This window comes from Abramis brama (assembly GCF_963993115.1).
Source record: "Abramis brama genome assembly, chromosome: 9".
Taxonomy (NCBI): domain Eukaryota; kingdom Metazoa; phylum Chordata; class Actinopteri; order Cypriniformes; family Leuciscidae; genus Abramis; species Abramis brama.
The window spans coordinates 35,745,750-35,757,468 of NC_139971.1; the positions used below are offsets into that span (position 1 = coordinate 35,745,750).

Below are 11,719 nucleotides of genomic sequence, written 5' to 3' on the forward strand. Positions count from 1 at the left end.
TTGGACTGAACTCAACAAATGGACAACAGTTGCAGTTTTATTTCAACTGAAGCTACAAACACACATTCCTTACATGAATGTTGGTGATACACTAAATTAAAAATATTTTTGCACTTTTAAGAGCATTTTCTTTACTAGTCTCAATTTGACGTGCACATATAAAATAGCTTTTTCCTTGAGAGAGAGAAAAAATATTTGGGGTATAAAGGCATATACAAACAGTGGTTTTCCCAAAGTCATTTTGATGTTGATATTTTAATGGATACTACTAGATTAAAATTAACAAGTAATGTATGACAGCCTTAACACTCATGAACCCTCAAGAAACTATAACTGATTCAAATTTCTAGTTATTTTCAAATTAAACTCAGACAAAAGAACCCAAGATATTTCGCAGGTTTGTAGCTAATAAATGTAACCGAAATGATGGAAATATATTTTCCTAAAGTCTGAGAAAATTACACAAGCCTAGAAGTGAGAGAATGTGGAAGAAACCAAAAATGACAATATTTCTGTAATCAAATAGTCATTCAAAAATAAAGTATCCAAAACCAATGTGGTTGCAATTTTTTTTCAAAATATTATTCACTCGTTACATCAATTGTATAACAAATTCAAGGCACTTGCTGTGAAACGGGATACAACCCAGATACACAGATTACTTTTCCCTTTAATTTTTGATATATGATTTTATATATATATATATAAAACAAGGAACAGATTTAAGAACATATTTGAAAAAGTCTTCATTTCATCACAGTTTTAATACTAATTCTTTTCATATGTCCGCTCTCACCAAACATTGCTCGGTAATCCAGGCACACAGGAGTTTCTTTGGCACATTTCTGCTGCTTTCTGACAGAGGGGAGTGAGAGTGGAAAGGCTGCCAAAAGGCCTTCACGGTGGTTCAGTGCCTTGCTCAAGGCACAACAGCTGGTGACAGAGAAAGTAACCGATTCTGATTCGGGGCTTCCCGATACTGGCCACCCATACACCGAGAGCGATCAATATCAGATAGTATGAATAATCAGTCATAAAGTCATGAATCACGGTAAGTTTCTTCACTGACCAAATTAAAGCCAAGTCTCTGAAAATCCTGATTACACTTTTTTTCGGCGTATTTTCCGACAGGTATTAATGATTGCTATTACAATTAGGGTCCTTATTAGTAGGGTTGCAGAAACGGCCGGAAAAGGGTCAGTTATGTCTTATTCAGGATAAACAAGACATATTGGGCAATGTAGATCCCTAGATAGATAGTTCACCCAAAGATTCTGTAAACATTTACTCACCCTCTTGTCATTCCAGACCTGTATAACTTTATTTCTGCAGAACACAAAAGAAGAGTTTTATTTATTTATCCATGTTTTTTAGTCTATACAATGAAAGCCAATGAGGTCCAGTGTTGTTTTGGACCCCATTGACTTTCATTGTATGGGTAAAAGCAGTTCTTTCAAGACATCATCCTTTGTGCTCCGCAAAAGTCACACAGGGTTTGGAAATGACACGAGGGTAAGTATATGACGACATAATTTTCATTTTTGGGTGAACTATCCCTTTAAGGCTCATAATTAAACAGCAGTGTGTATTATTATAAATGTGATTTGCGTGGTCGCTTCCAAAGCTATTATCAACGGTCTGATTTTTACCTTTCCCTCATGTTCAAAGTGATGTTAAGGCACAATAAACTATAATTAGGTCGTGTGATTTGTTGCAAATAATGAATAAACAGCACATTTCCCCTATCAGAAGAACAATCTTCTGGGTGGGTACCGTAACAAATAATTCACAGCAAAAATCAGGAAGGTGTATTCTTAGTCCTTCCAGCAACTTATGTAAAATTCTGTTCAACAGATACAATCAGGTAAAAGGCTGAATGAGATAATTTCCAAAGACAACATAAACATGACAATACACCAACAATAAATAAATAAAACTCACATAAAAGATAATAAACGAAAGAAAAACAGCAGAAAAATAGAAAGTGAATGAAAAGTTTAGAAGGAGGTTTTCTGCTAATTGGCTCTGTTGTGATGGAGCAGGAAGTTGACATCTGAGTTGAGGCACAATGTTGTTTTGCTCTCTCCAATGTTTGTCACACAGTCTTTACATCGCCCTCAACCGTTACACTGCTGCTGGTACCGGCGGTTGAGTTCTCGCAGCTCTTTCTCGCGAACGCGCCGTGCCTTGCTGGACTTTGTGGAGCGGCTGGAGCGAGTGGACTGGGCTGATTTAGTGCTGTGGCAGCGTGAGGACGCTCTCTTCAGGAGGTTCTGGGAAATGGACCGCTGCAGGTTCTTCATAGAGGAGGAAGCTGCCATGCTGACAATCCAAGGGTGTTTAAGTGCCTGGCCCGCACTGAGACGCTCATTTGGATCCACCGTGAGGACACGGTCAATGAAGTCCTTAGCAAGGTTGGAAACACTTGGCCATGGCTGTCAGAAAACAGAAAAGAAATAGAAAATGGCTTAAATAAAAAGATTTTGAGACTTGTTCTGTATACACAACAACACATAACAGCCTAGATAATTATAATATGAGATAATATCATACATTTGAATTATACTTGTATACTTAATACTTGAAATTATGTATAATTTTCGGTTCTTTTTTAAAATGTTTTTGAAAGAAGTATCTTATGCTCACCAAGGCTGCATTTGACCAGCAAAAACAGTAATACAAACTGTAACAACTGTTATAAAGGGTGAAATATTACAAATAACAGTTTCGTATTTTATAAAATGTAATTTATTCCTGTGATGGCCAAGCTGAATTTTCAGCATCATTACTCCAGTCTTCAGTGTCACATGATCCTTCACAAATCATTCTAATGTGTTGATTTGGTGTTCAAGAACATTTCTTATCATCAATGTTGGAAACAGTTGTGCTGATTCATATTTTTTTGGAAACCGTGATGCATTTTTTTCATGATTCATACTCAAAACAAAGTACAAATCCAAACTTTACAAGTCTGAATTTAATGTGTCCTTGCTGAATAAAAGTATTACTTTCTTTCAGAAATTAAAAATCTTGCTGTACCCACCAACTTTTTGCATGATAATATAATATAACAACAAACAAACAAGGTCCACTCAACTATAACAATAGCTGATATTGGAGAGCATAATTCAAGTTCGTTGAAAGAGAAAGCAAGGACCGCATCAAATCAATACAAGAAGGTTTCAGCAATGCAAAATATACAAACTAGTTACTTTAAGTTAATTTTTCACTCTTCCAAGAACATCTTTAGACTAGTCGTGCATGTCCTGATGTTATGACAACTGGCCAAACACTAGCAGCTCTATAAGCAAGAGAGAAAACAAAACATGGCTGAGTTTTTGTTGGTTAGCATGACTTCTCCAGGGCTTTTCCCTGTAAAGTCCACATTGGTCTTGTCTGTGACTCACAGCAGCAGAGAGGCCCTGACGCACACACTCTGCCAGGAACTCTGTGGCCTTACATCACACGCTCATGCAGGGGGTTACTGCGGGATAACACACGATGACAGGACTGCGCTGGGTATTGTCCAGCTAACACAAACACACGCACTCGCCCCAAAATACAAGCACATGCGAATTCACCAAAACTTGCATAGAAATACTCATACGATAAATAGAGGCATGCAAATAAACATACTCAGAAATCCAAGGTCAACAGACAAAGACAAAATGGTTGGCAAAAGTTTAAAGCGTTTGAAAAAGCACTTTGTGAAGAATAGAAACAGAGCACACTAGAGTCAAAAGACAGAAAGAGGCAGTACTATCATAGCCTGTTGTGTTTTGGTGGCTTTGTGGGGAATATTTCTATTTAGGAATGCAGATCTGAATGGACTGTATAAAAGACTCAAGTAGATATATAGCAGGAGACAGACATTTTCAGTGGGACTGTCATTCTTATTCTAAAAGTTTGTGTAGTGCAGAATGAGTCATCAGTATTTTTGGACCGTTTTACCAGAAAGAAAGACTGAATATTTTAAATGTGTATCTGCTAATGGCTAATTTTGTCAAGTTATTAGAGAATATTAGCATATAGATGGCCTCAAAGCGAATAGGCCTAGGCATTGATTACACATCACAAAGCCTTTGCTCAATAGACTACGGACACTATTAATCGATTACACGATTAATCGTTAAAAGACTGCGATCTGGATTAAAACACCCATGTGATTTTATTTCGAAATGATAACGACACAGCTGTCTATTAAACCCTAGAATGCAAAAAAAAAAAAAAAGTATTTGTCATTGTATCAATCATTCAAGAGATTCGTTTAAAAACGCTGATTAATCCAGTAATGAAACAAGTGAAGTCTTTATGAGTGAGTCATTGAGTCATTCATCTAAACCTTTTTTTTTTTTTAAATAATCAATTCAAATTAATTAAATATTTCTTAAAAATTTACATTTTGGCAGAACCTCTAGTAAATTACATGTTTAGTTGTCTATTCAGAATTGTGGGTGAATCATCAAAATATTGTGATTCTTAATTTATCCAAAATCATGCAGCTCTAATATGTGCCATGTCATGACTTCAGTTCCCAGCCAATGGATGAACTAATTAAAAAAATATATCTTGAATGCAATCCAAGATGCTTTGGATAAAAGCATCTGCAAATGTACACATGTAAAATGTAATCATTTATATGTATTCCTCGCATTTAGGATTTTCAAAGTCAAAGTAAAAGCTGTTGTTTGCTTTATATGTCACTAGTGGCACCAAATGTTTTCACAAACCCTTCCCATTTATGATATTTTGCCATATAGCAACACGTCATTGTTCTTTACTTTCTCACTGTTGAAAAAATAAAGAAATAATCCAACAAATTGCATTGTTAGTAGGCCAGTCTTCAAGAAATGTCAAGAAAATTATGTTCTTAAGCCACATGACGATGAAAATATTAATATACAAGACCGTTTTTCCTGGGGTCACTCATAGAGGTAAGACACATACTGAAGTGTTGCTCAAACATTATTAAACTGTACACTGTACAGATGTACTGTAACTGAAATTCTGCCACATCTGTTTTGTAGCTCAAAAAGTAGAGCATAGCGCTAGCAATGTCAAGATCATGGGTTCGATTCCCAGGAAAAGCTTAAACGCTATGTCGTTTTAGATAAAAGCATTTGCCAAATGCATAAATTCCTAAATTATTTATTTAAATGGGTTTATAAAAATACAGTTCTATTTAATCATTTAAAGACTTTAAACATTTTAATTCTGATTTATGTTTTATATATTCAGGAGATGAAAACCGCTATATTCTACGGATAAACTGCAGGGGGTTTGTGAGGTTATGAAAAACGAATAATTAAATTCTAATGTTGGTACTGAATAAAAGTGCAAAAATATGTTTCCTTAACGCCCAACGGACAAACAGGTAGTACCGCTCCAAACTCAAACCATTTGTTGAGTCAATGTTGCTATGTCAAGCCGCTCAAACAAACAGTGCAATGCTGAAAGCGCCACAGACCACAGTGCTTACGCTTTTCGGGGAAATCAACCTACGACTGGCTTACTTATACTTGTCTCTGCACAAATGTAAGCAAGCGGGCATAAGAGAATTTTTTTTTACATAACAAAACAATTACACACATCAGCATTAAATTTGGGGTAGGTAAGAGTTTAACATCAAAAAATAACACTTCAGAGCACTTTAAGGAATTTTAAAAGTGAATACCACCACCCATTAACATGTACATATAAAGCATATATACTTCATAAGAGCTTGTTTGTTTGCAAGAGCAGTCAGCCAAAAACAAATAAATCATTAAGTATAGAACATTGCAAGCGAGCCCCAAAAACATGGCACACAAATACTTCTGGGTTTAATAAAACCAAGTCACATTAGCATATGCTTTATAGCACTTCTATACCTAATCAAAAACATCTGCATTTCCAATCTCCCAGCAACTCTTGTTTTGAACACGCATGATCCACACTGAAGTGACTTCTCATATAAATCTCATATAGAGCACACTCATGCAGCTCAGAAATATACATAACTACAGCTAGTGCAAAAACAGGCATTATTAGGGTGCATAATTTAAGAAGATTTGATCTCTGTTGATTATCCCTTTGGGGTATGACACGTCGAGTTTGGCTAAACCTTTATTAGAAACTTTAAAGTAACCATGAATTTAAAAAAAATTATAGAATATTGCAGCATTTATTACACTTATTTTTTTTTTAATTCACATGCCCTCGTGATCTTTAGTAAAAATGACTTCCCCTCCTACGGTGGCCCAGTAGTGCACAACGAAATTTAAAAAGCAAACATAAGTTCACAACACAGCAAAATTAATCCACAACACACCGGAAAATGTACAACACAACGAAATAAAGCCGCAACACAACGGAAATGCTCCCGACCACTAGAGGGCTCTTGGAGCATGATAAAGTTAGTTTTCCACTGTTCTTTAGAGTCAGCAGTCTAAAAAATATATCAACGCCACGATTAGTTTTAACAGTATGTAGCTAACCATTCTATATCGACATTTATTAATTCAAAATCACCTACGTGCATTATAGCTGCATATTTATACTCTAGAATGCTTTGATGCATTACCACAGCGATCCCTAAGGGAATGTTTGCCAATTCATCCAAGTTGTTAAATGTATCATTTGTATTAATTAAAATTACTTTTAACATTCAAAAACAGACATGTTCAAAATCCAAAGCTTGATTGTATTGGTAGTAGACTGACTTACTACAGGTGACTTTTTTCCAATATCTCCCTTCATGTATTTACAGTAAACAATTATTTTTTAGGAAATTTCTGTTTTTTTTTCTTTTATCATGTTTCAAAGGTTGTAGTTCCTATTAACCAGACTGACTTACAAGTGAAATTGTGCTAATAGCTCCCTGTATGCAGAGTACACAATTTGTTTTTTATAAAACATTAGGCCTACTGTAATTTACCAAATGGTTTTTATTTTTATTTATCAAATTATATTATAATAATTTATATGTTTTAACACTCGGGGGAATTGCCAGACGTTCCCTTAGGGATCATGCGCTGTGGAAGCACATCAAAGCATTCTCGAGTACACAGCTATAATTCATGTAGGTGATTTTAAAGTAATATTTTATGTCAATATACAATGGTTACATACTGTTAAAACTAATCGTGGTATTGATATATTAAGACTGCTGACTCTATTGACATAGAACAATGGCAAGGAAAACTAACTTTAGCGCTCCAAGAGCCCTTTAGTGGCCGGGAGAATTACCGTTGTGTTGCGGCTTTATTTCCGTTGTGTTGTGGATTTATTTCGTTGTGTTGTGCACTACTGGGCCACCGTACCCTCCCTCTTGCAGCAGCATCTCTTCTCTTCTCTGATGATATGTTTACTGGCATGCATGAGGGCGGGACAACCTGTCACTCACATGAGATCACAACAATCGCAAACAACAAAGATCCAATCAATTCCTAGGGACAAAATCAAGACCGCCCTACATTTTTTCTTGTTCGAGAAGCCGTTTCACTTGGACATGCGTCATAATAGGGAAGAAACTACAATCGCAACTTCCATTTCATGCTGACTTGAACTTGGTAAAAAGCCTTTTTTAAGCTTTATCTATATAAGACGTGAAGGCTTTTAGTGGTGTGTTAGGGAATTTAAAATATTGATTAATACCTTGATTATAATCACTCATTAGATATACATTGACGCAGCAGTGGATTCCAGAATCAACTCCCTTCAGGTGTAACGTGTGTGACACAAGCACATTGTTGAAATAATACATATTTTACCATTTAATGAGATTGATCTCAAATCTGTAAGCCCACAATTATCTATTTAATGCTTGGTAGTGTTGACTTGAGATCACACAAACACTATTAAAGACTCTTCAGTATATTATTTGTACACATGCAGTATAGGTTATGTACACTACAGTACATGCATATCATTCTGACATCACAATGAATGATTATTTTAAAGTGGTCGCATAGTCCTTACCTCGCCGGAGAAGCTGTATTTCCCTTTGAGGATCTGTCGGTACAGGCGCATGCGATTGTCATCCTCAAAAGGCATGGTGCCACTGAGCAGTATGTAGGAGATGACTCCCAGCGCCCACATGTCCACTGCATTGGTGTACGGCTTACGAACGAGTATCTCAGGAGCGATGTACTCAGGCGTTCCACAGGTCGTCTTCATCAGGCATTCGTCGCCTTTCTTCCGTGTGCTGGCCAAGCCAAAGTCTGTGATCATAATCTTGGAGTCAGCACCGGGATGGTAGTAAAGCAAGTTTTCAGGTTTAAGGTCCCTGTGCGTGATGCCCAATGTGTGGAGGTACTTCACGCCATCGAGAACCATCTGCAACACCCGCGTGGCATCCCTTTCTGTGAAAGACCCACGGGCGATGATGCGGTCGAACAGTTCTCCGCCGGTGGCCAACTCCATCACCATGTAGACCCGCTCAGCTGTCTCGAACACCTCCATCAGCTGGATGATGTTAGTGTGGCGCACCCGTCGCAGGACACAAAGTTCAGATTCACATACTTCTCTGCCTTCACGGTAGCGGGTCTCGATCATCTTGATGGCGTATGGCTGCCGTGTGCTCCTGTGTTCCACTCGAACTACCCGACTGAAACTGCCCCGACCTATCAAAGCTTTGATATCGTACTTAGCAGTCACTCGAGGGTCAAATTTGGCCCTGTATTTGGCTACTTTTTTGCGGTGTGGGTCAGCGGGCTCTGTCTGGCTGTTAGCTGGTGGAGGGGACTGGCTCACCTTCGCAGCAGCCTGGCTTTGACCCTGAGGGGATGGCGAGCCTGTTTTCTCCCCGCCACCTTCACTTCTGATGAAGTTTTTATAGACATCGGTCTGATGCGGCTCTACCTTTTTGACTAGGTCAAGTTGGACGTCAGCGGGTGGCTCTGGGAGGACTTTGCTCGTCCTGCACCCCATCACATCAAAATCCTTCCTTCCTGGTGCCAGCAGCACATCCTCATCTCCTAGGCAACACGTCCAGTCCCACACTCAGTTACCTCTTCAGTCAACACACCGGAATTGTGTGAATTCCAGTCGACGTGAAATGTTAATTTAATCAGATGTTAATCTGAAATAAAAAATAATAATAAAATACTTTTACATTTATTAAGACTAGTATATATGATTATGTATATTAAGTAAGTATATAACAAGTATATTTTGCATGAAGTATGGGTAGTTACATTTTTGCTTATGTTTGATATCAAGTGTGAATTGTAACAGTTCATGCTGATATTGGAAAATAAAACTTTGTAACAATGATTTTTGTAAATTATACTGTAAATTATATAATGAAACAAATTAGTTATATCATATCACATATATGGATGGATGGATGGATGGATGGATGATAGATAGATAGATAGGTAGGTAGATAGATAGATAGATAGATAGATAGATAGATAGATAGATAAAATAATATTATATAAATTATTATTATTTCTGAAATGTACTATGTAAATTAGTGCTGTTAATAAGTGCTAAGGAATGGTCAATACATCAATATAATTGAATAAATGCTCTCATATCACATCTATGGATGGATGGATGGATGATAGATAGATATTTTATAAATTATTATTTCTGAAATGTACTTAGTGCTGTTAATAAATGCTAAGGAATAGTGAATAAAAAAAATATCAATATAATTGAATAAATGCTATCATATCACATCTATGGATGGATGGATAGATGTCCAACTAAAATAGGTTTATACAACGTTTAGTTATAAAGTATATTTGTTCCGTTAACCGTATATGTAACCGTATATGTAATCGAGTTTAACCGTGTTATCACTAAAAGTCAGAAACTGATATTAGGGGCTGTTGTGAGAAAAAAAAAGAGAGTCTGGGTAATAAAAATGAATAACTATGACACCACTATTCATATCAGTTGTGTCATAGCATATCAATTAAGCACTTTATGTAGTTAAACTATAGTTAAACTATAAACCGATCTTACAATTGAACTTTACCACAAAAATTCCACTGGCCCCCCACAAAGACTCAAATTCAGACACTTGTTCACATTTTCATCGCTCAAAACAATCTTGAAACACTTTTCTTCAACTTTTCGTTACCTGTTACAGGCCTTAACGGAGCCAGTTATGTTACAAAGTCGTTAATAAAACATTAATATAATTAAAAGTAAACGATACACCGGATATACGTTAACTTACCCCCCAAAATCAGAAAAAACTCCCCGTCCAGCACAAAATCAATTGTTTTCTCGAGGCCTGGATCTAAAATCGAGCTTAATCGCTAAAGTTTCCGTAATGTTGTAGTTTTAACAACAATTGTATCAACTTAAGACCCAAACTGGAAACTTTAAAAGTCCAAATAGATGTGAAAATTACCTTAAGAGGGATTTTCTTACAGGCGATGGTGGGAGTAAGGCGAGATTCCCAGCGCCAGCCTCTTCACCCCAGTTTCAGCTCTTCTCTCCATTTTTCCGTATTTCTAAAACTTTAATCCTGCTAGAATGATAGCATCCCATTAGATTTTGCTAACATGAACATGCTGAGTCCAAAAATAATGGTTGTTAACGTGTTTGTATCACTTTTAACGCGATGCGATATGAGAAGAAAAGTATGGAATAGAGACCGCCTGCTTGGAAACGGTGTTTTCGGAGTGGGACCACCTTTTTTCCTGTGTAGACCTTTCTTTCTTTCTCCCCCCTCTCCGGTTTTTTTTTTTTTCTTTTTCTTTTTTTTCCCCCTCCTTTTCTTTTGGGAAAGGAAAGACCTCCGCTTGCTTAGACCCCTGCAACAAATAACGTGAAGCCAGCCAGAATCATAAATTTGGCCGAGAAACAAACTACGGATAATGTCAATCGAGTGTTTTTAGGATAAACGTCAATGTATGCATCTGCATTCTGTACAAACAGCCTAATGACTGAATTGTAAAATTGTAGCATTATATTAATTTCTGTATTAAAATTTAGTATGTGAAATAATTTACAAAAGGTTGTGAAATATGTCTCATCAATGTAAGACGTTTGTAAATTTGTAGTTTTTTTCTGGAAATTTTATATCTTTTGAAATGCAAAATTTATTTTATTGTCGCAACTATTTTATTTTAAATGATTGTTTATTCATTTCATAGCTAGTTCTTTATGTATCCGAGTTTGCACAATTGCTTTTTTAATCTACACATTGTTAAAACCAATATGTTTTGCGAAGTTTAATTATTCATACAAATAAACTATCTCTTGTACTATTGTAAAGGTGTACGATTTAAATTAACTATAAGTTTGCGCCATTTATTAATTAAGGTGTCATTTTAAAGCAATTATTGTCGAATTTTAAAAATACAAAAGCCGGAATTATTTAACATTTCACTTTACAAACTACTTTTCGCTTTCAGGACTATTCGGATGAAGGGACTTTTATATTGTACAAATCTGTTTCTCCCACTTTTTGGCATGTATCGTAGCTTGCTTCAATTTGACGACTACTTAGCCTACATATGACGATCTACACTTTTAACACTAAGCTTTTTGTTTACTTTAGTTAATGAATTTATACCAGCCTGCCAATATATGTAATGCGTTGATAAATATTTCTCCATTATTTTTTAGTTTTTTTATCCAAAAGCCTATATTTGCATTGAAAATAATTAATTTAATGTAGAATACTAAATAGGGCCTGAAACATCAACATTAGGAGGTCAACCTGTTTATTATATGAGCTGTTTTATTTCATGTTATTTTTAAAATATATATATTT

General features: G+C 36.1%; 1 protein-coding gene across 1 annotated transcript; it reads right to left on the bottom strand.

Moving 5' to 3' along the window:
* Nucleotides 1–10,740, bottom strand: pskh1 (protein serine kinase H1). Its single transcript, XM_084125242.1, has 3 exons — nt 10,349–10,740; nt 7,960–9,061; nt 1–2,435 (listed from the first exon to the last, which is right to left on the bottom strand). The coding sequence occupies exons 2-3, from the start codon at nt 8,908–8,910 to the stop codon at nt 2,118–2,120; spliced, it is 1,269 nt and encodes a 422-aa protein (XP_083981368.1). The 5' UTR covers nt 8,911–9,061; nt 10,349–10,740; the 3' UTR covers nt 1–2,117.
* Nucleotides 10,741–11,719: the final 979 nt, after the last annotated feature.